Source organism: Poecilia reticulata, chromosome 9 (genome assembly GCF_904066995.2).
Source record: "Poecilia reticulata chromosome 9, P_reticulata-male-v2, whole genome shotgun sequence".
NCBI classification, from domain to species: Eukaryota; Metazoa; Chordata; class Actinopteri; order Cyprinodontiformes; family Poeciliidae; genus Poecilia; species Poecilia reticulata.
Window position 1 is genome coordinate 13,709,599 of NC_088838.1, and position 22,295 is coordinate 13,731,893.

Genomic DNA, 22,295 nt, shown 5'->3' on the forward strand with positions numbered 1-22,295 from the left:
AATAACTTTTTGATTTACCAAGCCCACATGATGAATGAGAACATGTGTTTATTTTTGGTAATGGAAGCATCCATGAAAGATGTCTAAGGGTACTGTGTGTCAAAATATGATAGAGTATAAGAACAATTACAATTAATGTTATTCCATGAATTCCAGTAAGTGTGTTCAGTCTGTTCCAAGTGTACTTTGTGTGCCTGGATGAGACACAAAAAACAAGAAGAAACAGAGATGGGATGTTGATAAAGAGCTCCATGACAACAGTTGGTGAATCATGCAACAAAAAAAGATATTTGAATTGGACTACCTCAACTGTTAACACAAACTACAGAGCCTTGCTATTCATATTAGTTTTTGTGTATTTTGTCACATTACAATCACAAACAGATTATGCTGTGGTTTCATCAGCATAATCCGATGAAACCACATGTGTCTCACTGGCGCAAAGTCGCACATAATTTGTGAGGTTCAAAAAAATTTGACACATCGCCAAAAGAGGACATTCATCACTATAATTCTGCACTTGTAGATATTTTGTTGCATGTCACTAGTAGACTATATGTTCCTCTTTTTTATGCAGTGTTCTTTAACTATATTTGGTGAAGTTTCATGACAAAGAAGCTTAAACTGTTAAGCTGCACTAGAGCACAATGTCTCATAAAAAAAGACGATTTTCCATTTGTAATCAGGCCTCCAGCGCAAATCCTTTCAATGCATCGCTGCAATTACAGATCCAGATCCGGCAGAGTATGTTTCCGTCAGAGCCCCACATCCAGACATTGACATTTTTGCCCATTTTTCTTTACAAAATAGCTCAAGCTCAGTCAGATTTAGAGCATCTCTGAACATCCTGTTTGACATTTCGCCACAGATTCTCAATTGAATTTGGATCTGTGCTTTGACTGGTCCCATTCTCACTCATGAATATGGATATGATCAAAACCGTTCCATTGTTAGGGTTTTTTGGAAAGTTAACCTTTTCCCAAATGTCAGGTCCTTTGCAGCCTACAACAGCTTTTCTTTCAGCCATTTAACTCTGACCAGCTGTCTTGTCCCTGATGAAACTGCTACGCAGACCATCATCAGGCAAGATGTACTTTTAAGAATTAATTTCATGACTGAACAAATGCAATGCTCCAACTCAGTCCAAAAATGTCAATAAAACAGAGAGATGCAAACTTTTTCTTGTACACCTTGCACTTCTGGGCTCCATGTAAGATTCCAGGTCTTAAACATGGTGGCATATATTTCTTGTAGTTTCTGATTTGTTTCGTATCAAAGCTTTGGGAGTCAATCCTTGTTTCTCAACACATTTCTTGTGACCCTGTTGTTTATTTGCAACAAAATAGTTGATAGTTCCGTGACCATACCTAAATATCGTGGTAATTTACTCCATTAAAAACAGCTGGTTGAACTTGATTTGATTTTGGGTGTCCTCATAAAGGGAAATGACAACACACCACACTTTTCATTTCAAAAAGATGCTGGAGACTATGTACCACATTCTTTAACTTCACCATTGTGCATTCATTTCTTTTGTCCTATAACATAAAATCACAGGAAAGTGATATGGCAGTAGACAGATTATATGGTATGATGGTACTGTTTGATAAATGTAGGAAAGATTTGCTGAAAAAAAAAAAAGTTTTAGCTTTGGATTATAAAGTTTGGAACATTATAATCCAAAAGGTTTTAGCTTTATAATTTTTTTTTTCATAGTTTTATAAAAAAGTTTTATAAAACTATAAATGAATGAAAACCAAAATATTGGTTTTCAATGAAAACATGAAAACCAATGTTTTTATTGAAACAATGAAAACCAATGTTTTCATTGAAAACACTGAAAACTGGTTGCTAAAAAAAATCCCGTGGCCAGAAAGTTGAAAAAGATATAATTATAAATTGGAAATTTTTTTTTTACATTTTCAAACTACAAAACAAAACAGGGTGTTTCAACGTATAGGATTTTGCCATTTCATTGGTATTTGAAAATTTAAGAAGAACTAAATAATGTTTTGATAAAAAAAAAGAAACGCCGAGAAGATGAATGTAGATTTCAGGCTGTTTTCCTGCAACAACCAGCTTCTTTCTTTCATGTGTTGCTCAGCTTGTTAGAGGCCATGACAAAAACCTCATTCAGTCTAAATTTTGAAGAAAAAAAAAAAAAAAAAAAAAAAAAAACAACAACAAAACAAAACAAAAAAACATTAATCTTTAACATTTAGCAGAGACACATTTGGAAAAATTTCTGATTTTTTTGGTGAACTTTTCTGTTTCGAGTCTCTGTCCAAATCATCTTGTTCTTCCTCAAGGTTGTCAAATTCATCATCGTCGTCATCAGAGTCAAAATCTTCCTCTTCTTCTTTCCCTCGCCTTTGTCCCTTCTTTTTCTCTCCGTCTTCTTCTTCCTTCTTGTCCAAGTGTGAGTTCACTCTAAACAGAGGCAGAAACACAATTAATCTCTTTGTTTTGCTCATTTGTAGCAGAAAATGAGGCCTGGGATTTTTTTGATTTTTTTTTAATCTGGAAAATACTGGAAAAAAAACAACGAAAAAAAAAAACAATTCCTAAATTTTAGAACAAAAAATATTTTTGTAGGAATTGAAATGAAGCTGAAGATATATACAATTATGAGCCACTTTGATTCAGTCATTTTCTCACAATTAGCATTAATGTGTCTTATTGTCCAGAAGATGGCAGCCTTACGGTGAAATTATTACACGTTACCATGCTTCTCTGCTGTGAGGGCAAAGGGTAAAATAAAAGGACTTTTCTGTCTTCAGACCAGACTGTTTTGTTTTTTTTTGTTGTTTTTTTTAAAGAGAATTTAGGTCAGATCAAAACACAGAAAGATTTTATCCACTCACGGAATAATGATGTCTTCTTTCTTCCCACACTTGCAGCAGACCTCAAGCTGAAGCGAACAGGGCTTACAGACAATGTGATACGCATCCCTTACTGTCCTTTGAGAGCACTTGACGCTGTAAAAGAAAAAAAAAAAAAAAAAAACACAGATTGTTATCAATTAATTTCAGAAAAGATTTTCTGCACATACATGACAATGAAACGTGCAAACGGTGTATTAAATGTGCCTGTTGGGTCCCTGAAGGCTTGTGTTGCTCTTTTTGTGACAGGCCAAATTTAGACAGCAACCTTTTGTTAACAACGTGGAATCAGCGCGCTTAAAAAAAGAAAAGTCCCACTTTAGAAATTGAATATATGAATAGAAAAGGCAAATGTTATTGATCATTGACATCCATGCTTATTGATCCTCCCAGCAGATAATGGGCTTCAACATTTTACTTCAGAAAAGGCAGATCAGCTCAACATTTCAACAGTCCGCACCGCTATCACATCTAAATTTTATGTGAAATAATAATTTTTTACCATATCTTTACTAACTGTGGGCGAGTCCAGATTTCTACTATTATAATTGTCAGACAAAACAATCCTTTCAATCATTTGAACCATTTTGAGAAATCAATGAGGGGCCTAAACATACATACTCACCACTTTTTGGGTTGCGTTAGTGGCTTGTATTTGTTGTACTTGACTTTCCACTCAAGGACACCCTTACAGTGTTGACAGAGTCCATCATGGATCTTTGAATTCGCCTTCTGTAGTTAAAAATCATTAAGTAGACAATGTGGGGATATTAGAATGAGACACAGTGATGCACAGTGCTAATCTAAATAGATGTATTCTAACAACTCCTTCTGTTTTGGGGTGAAATTACAGCACAATTACTGTGGTCCTTTGTTGGTTTCTGATAGTCTTGGTCTTCTGTGTTTCTGTATCCCTTCCAAAACTAGTAGTGCTCTGTGTTTATTTTCCTGTTGGAACACCAGACTGTGTGCAAGTACCATCTAATCCAAACTGACACACTTAGAGGAAATACAATTGGTTCAAATAATCAAGAACCACATGAGTCTATGCCTATCATAAACCAGAAGCCAATGAAGAACCAGTGTTTGTTGGAGTTATTAGATTTAAAAGATTGGACCAACTGCCAAGCATGGTGATGGTAGCAGAATGCTAAGGGTTAGGTTCTAGATAGAGGAGCTTACTTTACATTCAAATGGATCTTTACCAATAAGAGCCACTTTTCCCACTCTTTCTTCAATCAAATAAATAAGGTAACTGAATTGCAATTTCGGAAGTCATAATATGGTTTCTTTATTTTCAAGATATTAAGCAATCAAAGTAATCAAATGTTAAAAGAAGGCTACTGACGTACCTTCACTTGCGCAGTCGCTCCGTACTTGTCGTTTTTGAAGGCAGTGCTGTTTTTATGCTTCTGAGCTCGTGAGCGAGATACGTTTCCTTTCTGAGAGCTCATTTTATTTTCTCTTTAGCTAAACTATGTTGGTTTTGGTTGAAAAATCCAACAAGCATGCCAGCGAAGGAGAGGCTTAACCCGGAAGCAGTAAGGAGTACGTCACAAAACGTTTTTGGGGTCAAAACACTGACCATTTTAATTAAAGCTATTAAGATAAACAGTGTAGCCTATGGTTTTGCTGCACTAGTAAATAATGTCACCTTTATTTATGATTTAAACTTTGGTGTAATATGAAGCGTTTTCGATGACGTCACCTGTTAGGTTGCAACATAGTTGCATAGTGAACGCCCCGGTGGATGCAGATTGAGCTTTTTGTTTCAATAGTAATTTCTGATTGGCTGAACAAAACGTCAATAACATTGTCACGATGTCGCACATAGATGTAGAAGAGTAGACACGGGCACTGTGTCCCACAGCCTAGAGAAATAAAAATACGTCAGAGCGGGCGCCATGTTGTAAGTGGCAAGTTTTTTTTTTGGGATAGTTTTTTTTTTTATTTCGCTTGTTATGGTGACACATTTTTTCATACGCTAATTAATATTAGCGTATGAATATTAATTCATTCATACCAATAACTAATATGGTATTTATTGAAACAATGTGAAAAAAGAACAAACAAAAAATATATATATTAAGCAATATAAAACAGTGTACTTAATGTACTTAAGTTAACTAACTCACCACTAAAAACTTACATTAACTTAAAAAAAAAGAATCTGATATGTTATTTTCAATAACTATTAGTGGCTTCAAAGTGTAAATCATCTCTTGGTCGCCAGTTGTTTATAAGAACAGCTCAGTTGAAAGCACCTGGGTGCAATTAAAACTGAATAAAGATCAACATCAAATGTGCTTCTTAAATAAAATAAACAATTTCAAATTTTCCCTTTAGGATAGTTTACTTTCTGCTTACATATTTTTATGTTTGTATTAACCTACTTGCATCATCTTTTCCATCACTTCGCTGCTCTCTGAATTACCCCACTGGGGGATTATAAAGAACAACCGAACGTTGCAACAATCTACCACCTGAAATTAGGGGTGCACTAATAAATTGGACCCAATTTTATTCATTTAAGATTATTCATGAAGATCGGTGATCGGTCAATACTTAGACGTATTGAACATGACTGTTAACTGTACTAGACTGGCAACCTGTGCAGAGTGTACCCCGCCTCTCGCCCGGAACTTTAGCTGGAGATAGGCACCAGCTCCCCTCCCGACCCCACTAAGGGACAAGGGTGTATAGAAAATGGATGGATGGATGGATGGATGGATGGATGGATGGATGGATGGATGGATGGATGGATGGATGGATGGATGGATGGATGGATGGATGGATGTTAACTGTACTTCAGTGACATCACAGTCACCAGATCTCAATCCAATAGAGTGGCTTGGTCATATGAAGGGATTGAAGGGTTGCGACATGGATGCACATCAACTGCATTATGTTGTCATATCAATATGGAGCAACAATCTCTAACGAATGTTTCTGAAACCTCTTTGACATACATAGTTAAGGCGGTTCTGAAGGTTTAACCCACTTGGTGTGTGCCTAGTAAATTGGCCAATGCAATTCATCATTGGCCAGTTTGTACTGACATTTACCATTTTTTATTAGTCATACAAGTCTTGTTGGGTGTGTGTACTATTCGTAATGTTATGTATAACATGCCCTGTTTTCAGTTCTGAAAACAGACGCATTTGTTTTCAGAAAAACTGCAACAAAGCTGCTGCAGGTGTTTTGAAACACATAAAACACCTTCTCAAAAGTATCTCACCCCTACTGAAGAAGCATCTTTTGAGCAAAAGATGCTTTTTGAGAATCGTTTGCCGGTGCCACTCACAATATGGCGGCGGTGTTAAAGCTAGCCTTCGTCTACCTCCTCTCTGTCTATGTTGCCACTCTGCGGCGTCATGTAGGACCTGCCCAACATTTCCTCAAACAGTCCACAAATGGTGGCCTGGCTTTATCAAACTCCTCGCCATTGGTCCTCGCAGCTGTCGTCCCGACGCCTCGCCCTCCTCACAAGCGAAGTGATAACCAGAACGAAAGCAGAGATGTTTCGGAGCCAAGTGATACAGCTGTGAAACTGTGTCGCGAATCGTTTCCGATTTGTTTTCCGGATTTTCAGACCCTTTGTGTTTTGTTTTGTTGTTTTGTATTTTTTTTTTCCTTTTCTTTTTTTTTTACCAATGTCCTCGCTGAGGTTTGTCTACTTGGACAGCGTGAATGAAGCAACCTTGTTATAATTCTAGACCGTATGCTGAGAGAAAAGCGAGGTGGAAGAAAGAAAGAAACAACAGTAGAAAAAAGAAAAAGGCTGTTTGGACCCGGAGGACGAAGCGCCTTGCTTCCGGACCTGTGAGGGATATCTACACTCAACGTGACATTGATAACTGATAGGAGATAAAACCGAGGATAATCTGCGGCCGGGTATAGCCCCGACAATCTGCTGGCGTCGAAAAGAAGATAAATTAGTTTCCGTGGTGTGAATAAAACACTACACAGTGGCGACGCTGTCTCCTGGAAGGAAAAGGGAAGAAAAACAAAGAAAACACCACGGTTCAGGTAACGTTGGCACAATCTAGCCCTTCGTTTTAAAGAAAAAAACAAAACAAAAAACAATACTCCTACTGTGGTTTAGCAAACAACATATTCCTACAAATTTGACCAGATGCAACCCGGATGGAGAAAAGGTCTGTGGGAAGCGGACAGGCTTTTCCTGGGTTTGGGCTCCTTTGGGGAAACCACTTAAGCAAGATGCTGAAGAACCATCGTGCAGTTTTAATGGGGGACATTTATAATCACAAGTGGCTTCAAAGAGTCTAAATCATCTCTTGCGCTGCCAGTTGTTTATAAAACGGCTTCAGCAGACTAGCTATTAAGAGTTGAAAGCACATGGGTGCAATTAAAACTGAATTAGCTTCAACATCAGATGTGCTTTTCAAATCAGCAATGTTAACATTTAAACATTAAAACTGACACGTGGAGGAATGAAAGAATCATAAATTCTGATTCAAGCGCCACATACATACTAATGTCTACATCTGGGCAGAAAATCTAAGCATTTCCTGTTTTTTTTTTTTTTTTTTTGTTTAATGGTTTAGCTAAATGGATAACATCGCTGCCAGGCATTTTTAGAGTGCATTCATTCATTTATTTATTTATTTATTTATTTATTTTTACCAGAGTAAAAGTCACATGTCTTTCATTCTTTCCAGCAGGGCCACCAAAGCGTGTAAAATAAGGAGAAAGATCTGGGGAACATACTAGATTCACCTTACTGAAAATAAACTTATTATGTTGTGTGTCTGTGTTTGGCTGAAATTATATATATATATTTCCAACTTAGCGATGGTTCTTAACTTTATGGCACATCTTACTTTATTCCAACCAAGAATCTGCTGCAGCAGCAGCAAAAACTCGATTAGACTCACCTGTGGTCATGATGTTACTAAAAGTTAAGTTGGCAGTGCAAAATATCAGGGAAATATGTAACTGCAACGCTATTGCTAAATATATCAAATGTACTTATTGACATCGATAACCCAGTCAAGGTTTCCCCCAGAAAACTTGCTAAGTTGGGTGGCAGGGCAGTCATTCATCCAGAGGCCCGTCGTCTTTTTGAGTTAAAAATGTTTAAAGTGGACAGAAAATTTGAAAATATCACTTGATTATTATGCGTTATTAAAAGATTGGAAGATTAATAACTGAGCACCAACTACAATGTCTTAAAATTGCAAACATTTAAAAAAAACTTGCATAAATAAGCAATGCTTAGCCTGGTGGGGGCACAAGTAAAGCCTGGTAGCCCGCCAGGCTTGTAATACACTGGGGGGAAACCCTGCTAGTTTTTCTGGATCTCTATTTTTTATTTTTTTCATTATTGCAATTTCCTCATAACTTGTTTGTATTAGAGTCTTCTTAGCCACTAAAAATATACATCACATTGGTTCAGCACAGGTAGTTAAAGACAATGTGTTATTAGGATGCAGAATCTGAAAGCGTAGCAATTAAAATGTGATATTTTCAAAGACATTGCATCCATACCGTTTTTTGTAGTTGGGACCTTGTAGACACTGATAATGCAGTGATGATTGCGTCCCAATCTTGAGCTCCTACTATGTTTAGTCCATAGTCCATTGGCGTATAATGACAGGCACAGCAGTTGCTATTTCAACCATTCAGATTTGTCAACGTTCGTCCATTTCAGGACAATGACTACAAAATCTATCATATATTACTATTATTTCATGATTGAACTTTTGTACATGAAGGCTAAGTACTTCTACTTGCATTAAGCTTAAAACACCATTCAAACCTTAAATGCAACAAGACTTGCATTTAATTGTAATTTTTATTTAAATGCGACTTTTCTTGCTTAAAGATGATTAAATCACTCGCTCGACTGCTAAACTCAGATTCTATATAACAATTTTGGAAGCTGTTTCTTCCTTATGCCACTCCTTTAACAATAAATCAACCATTCAAGCATCCAAACTTGGAGAAGTTGGTCCTCTTTCAGATACAATGACTTTCAAATAACTGTTTTTGTTTTGTTGTTTTTTTTTAAAGCTCTTAAGCCACATTAATTGATAGCAAAAGAATGTAATCTGCTTTTAGCTTATTCCACATATGGTTAAAGTAGTTCATAGTCCTTGACTTTTTAACTGACAATTTAAAGATAACTATTTCTGCATGTGTGTGTGTGTGTTCCTGAAGTATGCAGTGAATGTAAACAGCTGAATCTGTTTTAGTCATTGTTTCTCTCGCTGTCCCGTTTTGAAGGATGAACCATCTAACCTTCAGTGAGCTATGTTGCCTGTTCTGCTGTCCACCGTGCCCCAGCAAGATCGCCTCCAAGCTGGCCTTCCTCCCTCCAGAGCCCACCTACAGCCTCATGTGCGACGAAAGCGGCGGCAGATGGACGCTGCACCTCTCGGAGCGGGCCGACTGGCAGTACTCGGCGCGAGAGAAGGACGCCATCGAGTGTTTCATGACGCGCACCTCCAGAGGGAACCGCATTGCCTGCATGTTTGTGCGCTGCTCACCCAACGCCCGCTACACTCTGTTGTTCTCCCACGGGAATGCGGTGGACCTGGGCCAAATGAGCAGTTTCTACATCGGTCTGGGCTCCAGGATCAACTGTAACGTCTTCTCCTACGACTACTCGGGCTACGGAGCCAGCTCTGGGAAACCTTCGGAGAAAAACCTGTATGCAGATGTGGATGCCGCATGGCATGCGCTGCGATCACGGTAAGGAGGAGAATGAGTGAATGAAAGAGGGGGAAGAAATCCTAAAACAAGATATATATATATATATATATATATATATTTTTTTATTTTTTTATTTTTTTTTTAAAGATATTAACATGCTGTTAATTTGTCGCTAAAGCAGAACACCGACAACATATCTCTAGTTTTATAAATGGATGTACATATTAAGTTGTAACTTTTTTTTTTAAGTAAATATGCATTGCAACTAAATTAACACTGTGAGTGGAAAGGGAAGTGTCAGATGCAGCTGAAACCAGATATTTGCCAACAGCGTAGAGACAGAGACTTTTTCTTGTTTTTTAAAATTCAACAATAATGAGGAACGGACTTCAGAGCCAGAGGTGTGTTCATGCATTATGTCTGTATTTGGTAAGAGTTATCCTGTATGTCTTTTGATCAAACATTTTGCGTATCCAAATTTCTCTCAATATTTTTCTGCAATTCTGGCCCATTCATACTTAAACCAGTTTGTACCCAATTTGACAGCAAGTTGTTTTTTTTTTGTTTTGTTTGGGGTTTTTTTTTTGTTCAATTGGAAGGTCCATTTTTGCATAAGCTGGAACTTTCTGGTTGATGTCTATGGATATTGCTTCAGTATTTCCACATATGGTTCTGTCCTCATGATGCCATTGATTTTTTTTTTTTTTTTTTTTAAATTCACCAGTCTCTTGCAAAACAAAACCAACAGATATCACAATGCAGTCAACCATGTTGGAATGGAATGATGTTCTCAGGCTTTGGAGCATCACTCCTTTTGTTCTTCTAAATGCAATCATGGCAAATACACTTCCATATTAGGCTCATCAGACTGCAGCACATGTCCCCCGAAAGGCCTTAACTCATAAGTGCATTTGCCATCTTAGAATCAGAATTTTATGTTGTTTTTGAGGAAATGGCTTCTTCCTTTCTGGGTGACCTTTCAGTCCATGTTGGTACAGAACTCGTTTCAATGTGGACAATGACCATTTTACCAGCTTTAGCACCCAAACACATTCATCTCTGCCACACAGAACCCGTCTCCTTCCTGAACAGAATGATGGCTGCACTTTTCCATGGCCTGTATTACTTGACTATATTTGTTTGAACGCATTAACAAAGGACTTTCAGGCTTCTGGAAATTGTACATAAGGATGAATCAGACGCTTGTACTGTTCCACAATTCTCTTCCTGATATCTTTGCTTATTATTATTTTATGTATACATGTAATAGGCATGATGCCACAAAATGAAGCAGTATATTTGAGCCGTATGAAAGCCTTTTGTCACTGACTAAGCTTTCAAGAATACATGCTATATAAACGGATATATTAATTGTAGCTGTTTGTCAATGTTGCCTTTGACAGGTTTGCATTGGAAGGATGCAAATACCGGGACGTTTTGGATGGAGTTAAAATGAAGTTATAAGGAGGGGGGAGCTAATGTGACACAAGCTAAGTAGGAAGTTGTAGGAGACATCTTCCCCTGAAAAATATGTCTTTAAAAAAACAAACGGAGGAGGAGCAGGATGTGTGCCGAAGGAGCTGAGTGGAGGAAGGATTACACAGACCGTGCTGACGAATCCTGTTGTGGAAACTACAACAAATGGTTTGGTAGTGATGGCAAGATGTGGGCGATTAATGAGGAGTGTGGTTTCTGTGATGTTGCGTTGCTCCGCTGCATGTGGGTGTTCTGCCGAGGCTTCGTCTCTGTAGGCTTGCGAGTTATTTTACCCCAAATGATTAAAAATGTCTTTGCTCATTGTGAGCTTCTTAGTGATGATGATGATGCATAGTTTATCATTTTTGTCATCTTTTTGTTGGTGTACAGTACTGAGACTTTGGTTCTCACCAGACCGCTTGTTTTTTCCTGATTCATAGTTCATACAACCGTAACCCTACATAACGTATTTTAGATGTATAGCACACTTCTTTACCTCCTCCTTCAGTATTTTTGGATATCCTTGCCGTTTTAGTTTGAATCTGACAGGAACCTAGCCCGTCTTGGATGAAAATGCCAGATTTTGAATGTTTCCAAAGCTTTGTGATAAACAGGAAGCCGGATGTATATAAACAGTGAGAAAGGTCACAGTCTGCTATACGGTGCTGTGGAAGTGTTCAAAACCGCCCCACGTTTTGTCACATCTACAAACTTCATTGTGTTAAATTATGTGATACTTATGCCAATACTTTGTAAAATTGCCTTTGCTGCTGGTGCAGCTTCAAAAGTGTTTTGAATTATGTTTGTAGCAGCTTCCACTGAACATTTTGCCTAAGTTTAATCCGTCAAATTTACTCATCTGTACTGAAGAACAGCATCCCCACAGAATGATGCGGGCGCCACCATGTATCATAGGGAGAGTTGTGTGCTCGGGGTGACGTGAAGCGCTCACTTGCTGCTGCACAGTGTTTTTTTTTTTGTTTTTTTTTTGAAGACACAAAAGATACTACTGACACTGCAAATGTCTGTTCGGGTTCAGTCAGCCTCAAGTGGTTTATCGCCAGTGAGGGCAGATCTGGCTGCATCACTCAGTTGCAGTTCCTTCTCTCAGATAAGGCTTTTCTTCACGTAAGCTTGTATTCATCTGTTTGTTTAACCTGAGGTCGCTCACTTCCTTCCATCCGTGTTTGAGGATGTCTGCTTTTTGTCTTAAATCCTCTCGTCATCTCCTGCTTTTGTGCTTTGTAAGAGCAATTGTGACCACGCTTTATGTTTAAGGGACCGATCCATGATGAGGGTCTTTGTATTACAGTAACACGGGTGTTATGAAGATGGGTTGGGCTCTGAAATCTAGTTGATCCTGGAAATCTGCTAATTTATTGTTCTGGTAGTAAGTAAATTAGAAGGTATAATGATGATTATTTTTGAACGGGTAAATATATTTGTGTTGATTCCTAAGATCTGTGATGGATACATTTTTTTGGTGTTGAGTTATGGAGGCAAGGGCAGAGACGCGTTTGCTAAATTGGAAGGTAAAACTTCTACTCACCTGACGGAACAGGATGCAGAGCAGAGGATTCTGGGTGAGAGAGTTGTGTGTGTGTGTGTTCTTGTTTTTGTAGTCCCAAAGGGGCCTTGTCTGATGTAATCATCAACCTTTTAAGTACTAGCAGTCCTTCTGGGGAGCCCAACCCAGTCCAGGGCATTATGGTTGGGGTAAGGCGGTGATTAATGTATGAGACGGATTATTGTTGGTCATCTAACTATATAATACCAGACTTAGTTTAGTCTGGAGGTCAGTGCAGCGGCACGAAAATATCAACTCTACAATTTTACATCAAAGTGTTTAAGCATCATTTGTTTCTCTGTAGAACTCCTGCTTATGTCGACTTCCTTTTGCAAGGTAAGAATAAGAGCTGATTCACTAAAACATCATCCACAGGTGTTTCTCCTGGAGTATGTAAAGATATTGACACTATAGAGATGCAAATGTCTCAACAGTAGTGTCTGAGCTTGGAGCAAAAAAAAACTGCCGCTTGTTTTTTCTGGCTGCTTGCCTTTTGCCTCAGGTTTCCCAAAGCGTTTTTTCTCAGGATCAGATGACTGTTCTTCGGCAAATAAAGAGCTGTGCATAAAGAAGCAAGCAAGTTAAACCTGAAACATGATCACAAATGGGCTGAAGAAGAACCAGCTTTTCTGGTGATCAAACCCTCTGTCTCCATGGATGTTGAGTCATTTGGATTCTCGTGCTTAAACGTCGACTCCCATTTGGGAGTTATGGGAGTTTTAAAGCTTTGTTGTTATGAACAACAAAGCTACTTGAAAGAGAAGTGAAAGTTAGGTTTGGTTCTGTGGCCCTTTCCCCCCCCTCAGCCCACCTTTTTGCTGACTCAAAAGATGGCCTTCTTCTCTCTTAAATGATTTTCACAAATGGGCCTTGGAAATCTGTCGGATCTGAGTAAATGCGGTCCAAACTTCCGTGATCCACACAAATGAATAAATCTATTACGCAAAAAAAAAACAATCTTATTGTGAACCGTTCAGTGCTTCAGTCAAGGTTGGATAATTAATTAATTAAAACTCGCCAGATCTGATTCTCTACATCTGCTTTGTTACTGTTATTACCATCATCAAGCAACACTTCCTTCCTTTAATCAATTGTTGCTTATTCCAGAGAGAAATATCTTTTAAGATCAGATAAGCCCCATGGAGCAGGGATATAGGCTGTTGGCGAAGAAGCTACAGCCGGAGTGTATTGTTCATGCCCCATTGTAGTCCCATGGTTGGTTTTTGCAGTGGAATGCAATGCCCTAGGCTTCTTGTGGTAAGGGTGACCTAAATAGGGTTACATGACAAGAGTGCATAGCTCTACTACAAGAGAAATAATTCACATTTTAGCGTTCAGGAGTTGCTTCTCATCTTTGTGCTGAGCTGATGCAGAACCTTTTCATCTGCATCACTCTTTCAAAGCAGCCTACTTTTTTTTCCCTCACTAGAACCACTTCATTTTTTGTGTTTTTCTCTTTGTCACACTATATTCAGCATTTACAGTTTTAGTGAAAAGGTTATCACGTTTCCAGTCTGACATTATGTAAATTATTTATACTTGGTCTGCTCATGTTCAGACCACTTCGCATTAACACTGCATCTTTTTTTTTTTTTTTTTTTTCCCCAAACGTAACCAAATGATGTCTATGTAAACTTTGTGGCCTCTGTCACTCAGCAACTATCTTTCTCTGTTTTACTGCTTTGTCTGGGTCATTATTTCTCTCTTTGGTTGTTAGCTGCTGTCTCTCTCTCTATATATATTGAAATTTATATGTCCCACAATTGTGCGTACTCTGTTATTTATTTAGGGATTTTCCATTGCGGTGCTTCCTTGACCTGGGCTGGTGGTCGCTGCCACCACTTCACGATAAACAGCTTGTCCAGTAAATTCATCCATCCCACCTTCCCTGTAAACGGATGTTTGTGAGAATTTCTCAATCCCAACTAGTTGATCTCTGGCCAGCAACGGCAGCGCTGGCAGAAATGGGTAAACAGCAGAAGCAAAAGATCAATATTGTTTAAGCTCTATTCGCTCATTTAAACCTTATAATGGGCCAGGTCTCAAAATAACTGGGTAGATCAAAAGCAATGCCAACTCAGGGATTTCAAGTGCTCACATTTTTCTTTTTCTATTTTTTTTTTTTTTTTGTCTTCTTGAGCCCATCGTTGGCTAGTGATGAAAGCATCGCCTCTTCTAGCCCCCCTGGCACTTGTGGCCGGGTATTGAAAACAGAACTATGTAAGCACCAGTTTGGCAATCGAACCGGTCTGGTGGAAACACCCGTTTGTGTTATAAGCATCAAAGAACAGCTGGTGTTCTCTCAGTTGTAGAGGAACTTTTGAGTCTTAAACGACTGAATCCTGATAAGTTTCATAGCAACTGGAAAACATGCGGTAATACGGATCTTTTTCTATTGTATTTTTGCTGTGTCAGCTTATTTTATTTATGTTTAATAAAGAAGTTCAGTGTTGCTGTACTTCATCACTCGGCCACGATGCACTGACACGTATGCATATGGTTACACTGGCTGGTTCCATGCCATGTTTCTGTTGGTTTTATGTTGTTCCTGTTTAGCAAATCAGCAGTAACCTCAGCTTTCAGTGCTGCGATCCAGCTCTGACATTAGTCTAGACAAAAAGGTATGAGGAGAAATCTTCACAAGAATTTTCACTGGCTGTTTGAAATGAACAATGATTCTTCAGTAACATATTTTTTTTCCTTGCTAATAACAGAATGGAAAGTATGTGAATAGCTATTTATGAACCTTTTGCACACAGTACTTCTGCTTTTGTAATGGGGTGGTGTTTCTATGTACTGCCCATCTTCTAACTTTAATAGAAGGTAAAGCAGACCTTATTTAATTAGTTATTTTTCTGTCTTGCTTTATTTGTTTGAAAAGGTTTCTAAAGTGATTTCCTCTGCAGTAGAAAAAGGATCCAAGCCATCCATTTAACTGCGAGTCAACAAGATTCAGGGCGCTTAAATACTCGTGAAGTCTGGACAAGTTTGGAATTTAAGTTTTCGTATTTTTCATGTCTGAAAAAAGTATGAAAAATGTGACTTGCCAAATGTGTTTCCTTCTTCCATTATTTGAAAGACATAAACCAAAATTTCTGGAATGTAAACATTACACAACGTTGACTTATTTTTAGTTGAGATCCTCCAAGTTAGGGACGTGACGGATAAAAAAAATAAATCAGAAACTGGATTTGTAGTTCTTAATCAGCTTAGACTTGGACACTAAAAAAAAGCGTGTACACTTGTTATTTCTTGGACCCTTTCCACCAAAATTAAGTCATCACAGATAACACAGAAAAAAGATAACTAATCTGTACATTTTGGTCCAGAAGCTGAGAATGCAGAGAAATGGTCCACATTGATAACTTCATTGTTGTCTTTTATCATGCCAAGTTGTGGAACGTATTTATAATAAAATTTGCAGAGGGAAATGTTTTTTACTGAGCTGACCAGAATGTCGCAAAAAAACCTTTTAGACTATGTCCATTCCATCAAAGCTCTTCCCGCCTGGCCGCACATCTTGCCTGTATCCCTCACGGATGTCGAGCGAAATGAAAGCAGCCTATTCAAGCATGTCAAAACTCTTGTCACATGACAGAAACAACCACCTGTCACTTTGATGACGCCTTCATCAGTTTAGCAGAGCCGGAGGCGACGCTACCCACTCCTGCTGTAGTTCCACCGCAGAGGATCAGGCACTCCCTTCACCTGAGCAGGAGATGTCCTCACTGTGTGAGTCAGCAGGTCGGCTTTGTCATACTGACAGGCCAAGGGGAAAAATGAGGTTGGCAAAACTTTGTTCTTACTTGCATTGTTCAACCCAGGGCTTGGTTTTAGTCTTTTTTTGAAGAGCATTTGGAAACTTCAGATGGCTTTCCCACTATTTTCGATTCTCTGAGCGTGTCCTTTCCAAACTCTAAATGGCTCTGTGTAACATTTTCTTCTCCCTCTGTGGAGGAGGCAGAGCAGCAGTCAGTCCTGCTTGTCTTGATATCGAGCAGTAGCCTGGCAACAGATTTGCAATGAGCTTTCAGACCGAGCCTTCCCTCTCTACCGAGGTTTGTGAAAGCAAACGAGGAAAACCGGCGTCCTGGTCAATAGGTCTATTGATCCTAATGGAAACACTATCCATCTTTTCAGCCCTTCCAAAAAACACTGTGGAGGAATTTTCAGGCCTTGCATTTTCAGGGTGGCAACCTAATATTTACAGGAGTGTTTCTGACCCGAAAGAATGCAGTCATGAGTGAGATGACGCCTGCACCAATTTCTTGGGTGGAGTTCAACGTCTCACCTGACCGGACGCAACACGGTGTAATAAAGCGCTATTGGCTCATCGTTTTGTACTTTGAGTCTTAACTTGTTGTTCACCTGATGGCCACTTAGAAGTATAAATGGCCACAAACAAGAAAAAAAACCAAGCCTCTCGTGTTGAAAGGTTTTTGGTTCATCAAGCATTTCCACGGAGAATCCCCCCGCTGCATCACAGATGGTGTTGTAACGTGTTAAAAAAAATGTGCTGCATATGTTCAAGACTCTTGCAGTGTGTGTTAGTCATGTAGTGCTGCTTGGGAATTAAAAGGAGCTTTGCTCTTGAGTGGCGCACGAGGTGGGCAGTCGAGAGGCAGCGCGATCTAGAGAGGAGAGTGGGATGAGGGGAGGACGGGATGCATAAAAGATTGGATTTGAGTCTGGAGACTGAATCGATGACGGATCAGGGAGGAGGCTTGTAACCAGGAAGCGTGACTGACTTCGGCCTGCGGAGATCTATTTCAGCTGAAGTGCAACAGAGTAAATTGCGGACTACGCACAAGCACGTCTGTTATTATGGTCCTCATGTGGAGCTCCCCGACCGTTTGAACACAAAACACAACGGCAGATTGCTTAAAAGGGAGGTTCAATATTCGGGGGTTTGTGTTGCTGTCGTCGAGTGAGACACTCTGACTTGCTCCAGATAATGACATCGGTCGTTTAAAGATGGTGTCAACAAAAAGCACCCGGGAACAGCCGTCCCTTGTCCTCTGTCCTCTTTTACACAATGACTGGCGGTTCCAATTGAGCCACTTTATTGATATTGCGTAAATGTCACATTGTTGTGAGATTTGTGTTGTACTGACTTGTTTATAGTTTTAATATGTGAAGATCTAGGCTGCCTTGTAAGGTTATACTTCAAACCTGCGCTAATAAAGAGGCCTACTGTCCATCTATAAAGAGGCATGAATGTTATTAATTTAGGGATTTTAATGATTCGTTTGCACTGCTCTCTTTCTACGGTGGATTGATCATTTAATAACAAGTTATTAACCGTAAAGAACAGCGTAATTTATATATAGTCTAATAAATATTTTATCAGCTATGAAACAACATTTAGAGTGACGTGAGCTAACCCAGCCTTCACTCCTCAGTCACTCTTCCCAATGCCGTGCCAGTATTCTCACCACTATTTATACCCCAATAAGCACCTGAGACGAACTGTAAACAGTTCATATATTCACGCTAATGATTGTCTGCTGTCCACACTGACTCTGTGCGTTGCCATACTTTTATCTTAATTGAGAGTCTGAACTTCAGCTGTTTACACTCGCCAGTGGCAGACAAAGGTTATTGCTGTTTGTTTCTTTTTAAGGCAAAGACGATAATCCGTTACAGTAGCTCAACATGTCGTCTGTCCTCGCCGTTCCATGTTATCCAACATTATGAATTACGGTCGCGTGTCCGGACAGGCTGTAGTGTGGAGCCTGTAATGTTAGAGGTCCGGTGTTTAATAACAGAGCGGAGCTGAGGTTTGTCCTGGCTGTGTTTAACTGTTTACTTTGCGTTATTCAGCCCCGCAGCAATAGAGACAGTGATGCAGTGTTCCCAAAGTAGGTTCCAGCCCGTCAGCTGACTGCTTGCTACAGTGGGTCACGTTAGCCATAATCAGCTGTGGAATGTCTTCTCTCTCTCTCCATTTTCCTTTTTTACATTTTTCCACCCTCCCAATTTATCCCTTGACCTCAAACTAGGATCAATGTCTTTCCTCTTTTCTATTTCTCTCTCTTTCTTTTTTTTATTCTTTGTGCTTAGTCACAAGACTGCAGGGTGGTGTAGAAGCAGCGCTGCATCACACAACTGTGTCTTGGTTTTAAAAGAATGTCCATTCAGATTTTTCTGAAATGCAAGCCAGTTGTAATGGGTCTTGACCAGAGTACTCCAAGGACCAAAAACATTAATAATAATAATAATAATAATAAAGCAATACATAAAAAAATAAACCTTTGGGGGGGGAGAATAAGATCAAATCAATTAAAACACTCATAAGGGATGAAAAACAATAAACAAAATTATCAGAAGAAAGTGGAGGCAATCAAGCGGAAAAAAATAATTAAAATGCGGTAAATCATGGCAGTGAAATACTGGCAGTCGCAAAAAGATTCCACACAAGTGTTTGTTTATCAGCTTTTTCTTTATTTTTTATAATTGACTAATGAACTCACCAGAGGCATACCAATGTCTTCAAATATTATCCGCTTATGTTGGTAAACTTGTACTGTACATATTCCCGTTGTGTTGAACACACAGGATGGTTTACATTCAGTTGTGTTGTGTTTAAAGGTACGGCGTCCGTCCCGAGAACGTGATCATCTACGGGCAGAGCATTGGCACGGTGCCCTCGGTGGACCTCGCCTCTCGCTACGAGAGTGCCGCAGTCATCCTCCACTCCCCGCTCACTTCTGGCATGAGAGTGGCTTTCCCTGACACCAAGAAGACCTACTGTTTTGACGCCTTTCCAAAGTGAGTGCAGTCCGACGACAGATGGCATGCGTGTGTGAACAAGGCTGATTGTGGCATTTTTATCGTTGACGCATGCCATCTGTCCTTTTAACGGATAAAAATGCCTATAAAGACAATGGACCGAAATAATTTTCATCTGATTAGCTCAAGAGTGGGTAGAAAATATTGCCAACTGCGCCATCTGCTGGGTAGTTGGTGAAGTGCAGAGGAAATGTATTCGTATCCCTTTTCGAATTGCAAACACAAACTTTAGGATTGCGTTACATAAAATCCCAATACAACTGTAGTGCTAACGTCGTTCCCTTTTTCTGTCTTAATGTGCAGCAGATGAATCAATTTTTAATCGTCATGTTCTGTAATTTGTTGACATTTGTTTCTCTTTGGGTTTTTGTCTCGCAGCATCGACAAGATTTCCAAGGTGACGTCGCCAGTCCTCTTGATCCACGGTACAGAGGACGAGGTCATCGACTTCTCCCACGGGCTGGCGCTGTACGAACGCTGCCAGCACCCAGTGGAGCCCCTCTGGGTGGAGGGCGCCGGACACAATGACATAGAGCTCTACGGACAGTACCTGGAGAGGCTCAAACAGTTTGTTGCACACGAGCTGGTCAACTTATAGAGCCGCTTGAAATAAGAGAAGCAGGAAAGAAACCTGCAGTTTTACAGACGGCCTGAGTTATCGTTTCTGAATTATTAAACGGGGAATCGGTGTCTGTCTGTCTTCAACTGACTTGGTGGCGACTCTCTTCACTTAGTCGAGACGCTCTCCCCCCCTCATTCCCCTCGTTTGGCTTTCCACAGGATTACCCTGATCCTTTTTTCCCCACTAGAAACCTCACCTCCACATAAATCCTTATTTTTTGCTTTTAGATCTGCTTATGTTGGACACTGCAGTTTGCGACTGTGATAGAAGGGCGAAGAAGACATGTGCAAGGACAATATTGGAGTTAATACAGTAATTACAAAGTAATTAAGTGTCATATTCTGTTCCTGCCTTATAAGAGAAGGTTTGTGGTTCTTAATGGACACTTGCATTCCAGGAAATGGCCTTTCTACAGACTAATTAGTCTAAATCGACTGAACTCCATATTATCCTACTCACTGCGTCTGATTATTGGTTCCATCTCCTCCGAGGACTCCCGTTTGTGTTTTATTTTTCTTTTTTTTTCTTTTTACAGAACATGTCAGTTTTGCACATATTGTCACTTAAGAGTTGAACTAGACAAACTTTAACACTTCACCCATCTGTGCCAGTTTTGCCAAATGTTTTAATACGTTTCAGAACCCTGTGTAAATAACAAAGAGTGCAACTTGCCGTCATCTCCGTGTCTCTGTAAAATGTAAATGGTACAGCTTGATTATAAATCCTTTAAGTTAAGACAGTGATCAGCAGTGAAAGGGTTTGGTTAAATGCTTGAGAGTTGGTTCTTTCCAGCCACTTGAAAGGTTGTAACTTTTTAGTTTGATTTGAAGTATTGTTGATTTAAGACACCCATCCTCACACTGCTGGACATAATAGTTGTCAGATCATGCTGGGCACATCTGTGGACAAAAATCTGACCTTTTGGTAATAATGATTCACCAGTATATAGAAAAAACAATTATGAATCCCAGTTTTGTGCAATTTCTGCCTCTGGGTTGTAATGTATCGAAAACAACAAATAATAATGATATGTCTACTTTATGTAACTGGGTTAGATTAGTGTATCTTTTTTTTCCTAATACACACAGAAACGAAACTACTGTGACAGCTGCTGTCAGTTCTAGTCGACCACTATTGCTGTTCAGGATGAATTAGGATCACTGCTAGTCTTTGTATGTTTTTCAGTTTCAGGAAGTGGCTAAAAATATTACAATGGGTTATTTGGGGTCGAAGTATTATCATCTTCCTCCAGCATATTTACACTGGACAATTTTTACTCCACGCATGGTTCTCGAGTCTCCACTGTACTGAAACAATGAGCTATTTCAAAGTGATTAGCTCTGCATCCAGGGACTCAGTCATGGCCAAAATGTTTGTGTCAATTTAATCTTTCTTCACCATAACGTTTTCTGAAATCATTGTTTTCCTTTTGCTCTTTTGCGAGAGCCAAAATAGAGCTCCCGTCTTGCCGTCAAACCCTTAAAATGAAAATGTCAAAGTGCTGCTGTGTGCCATGGACAGCGTTTACTTTTTTTTTTGTACTTTTTCGTTTTGTCTTTTTTGGCATGCAAGCATTCAATTGCAAAATACTTTTTTCCCCTTCTGGTTATTTTAAGTCTTTGGACACTTGAATTGTTTGTTTGTTTGTTTGTTTTTTTGTTGCAGTTAACAATAAGCCAATCGGTGCTACTGTAAAACCTTCAGGTCTGACCGGCTGCCTGCTAAAAGAGCAGAAGCAACTAGCCTTTTGTCAGATTGACCAAGATCCTTGCCAGGATTGGGGAACCTCCTCTTTTTACGCGCTCATGTGTTTTTTTTTTTTTATTGTATTTTTATTTTTGATCTATAAACAATTTTTTTGCTTATTTTTTTCACTGTAATATGCTCAGAGCGTATATTTACAGTTTTTCTTTTTTTTTTTTTTTTCCACAAAATTGTTTTACTGGATTTTGTCTTTCTTTTAAAACCCTTGATATGCCAAGGCCGTCACTCTGGCAGCCTTTTGTACTCGCCACTGATGGGTGTAATCTGATTTGATTTAGTTTGTATAGGATATTTCAATGCAAAGAAACTATGTATTAACATTAATATAGTAATTCTGATAATGGATAGAGCAAATAAAATCGTATGTGGAATAATGATCTTATTTGTCACTTATTATATCAGAATCAGTTGACTGTTTTTTCTTCCTTAATTATAAAGGGCCACAAATCAAACGCTGTTCATTTGGTATGAAGTGAGTTTGGTTTTGATCCAGTTCCTTTAGGAACAAAAATAT

At 39.1% G+C, this 22,295-nt stretch overlaps 2 protein-coding genes across 2 annotated transcripts; one reads left to right on the forward strand and one right to left on the reverse strand.

Annotated features, from left to right (window-relative positions):
• Positions 1–28: 28 nt before the first annotated feature.
• Positions 29–4,629, reverse strand: c9h9orf85 (chromosome 9 C9orf85 homolog). Its single transcript, XM_008418976.3, has 4 exons — positions 4,235–4,629; positions 3,508–3,614; positions 2,865–2,978; positions 29–2,430 (listed from the first exon to the last, which is right to left on the reverse strand). Exons 1-4 carry the CDS (start codon positions 4,334–4,336, stop codon positions 2,205–2,207), a joined length of 549 nt encoding a protein of 182 aa, XP_008417198.2. The 5' UTR covers positions 4,337–4,629; the 3' UTR covers positions 29–2,204.
• Positions 4,630–6,170: 1,541 nt separating this feature from the next.
• abhd17b (abhydrolase domain containing 17B, depalmitoylase) lies at positions 6,171–22,158 on the forward strand. Its single transcript, XM_081610569.1, has 4 exons — positions 6,171–6,911; positions 9,132–9,599; positions 19,195–19,374; positions 19,774–22,158. The coding sequence occupies exons 2-4, from the start codon at positions 9,133–9,135 to the stop codon at positions 19,991–19,993; spliced, it is 867 nt and encodes a 288-aa protein (XP_081466695.1). The 5' UTR covers positions 6,171–6,911; position 9,132; the 3' UTR covers positions 19,994–22,158.
• The last annotated feature ends 137 nt before the right edge of the window (positions 22,159–22,295 follow it).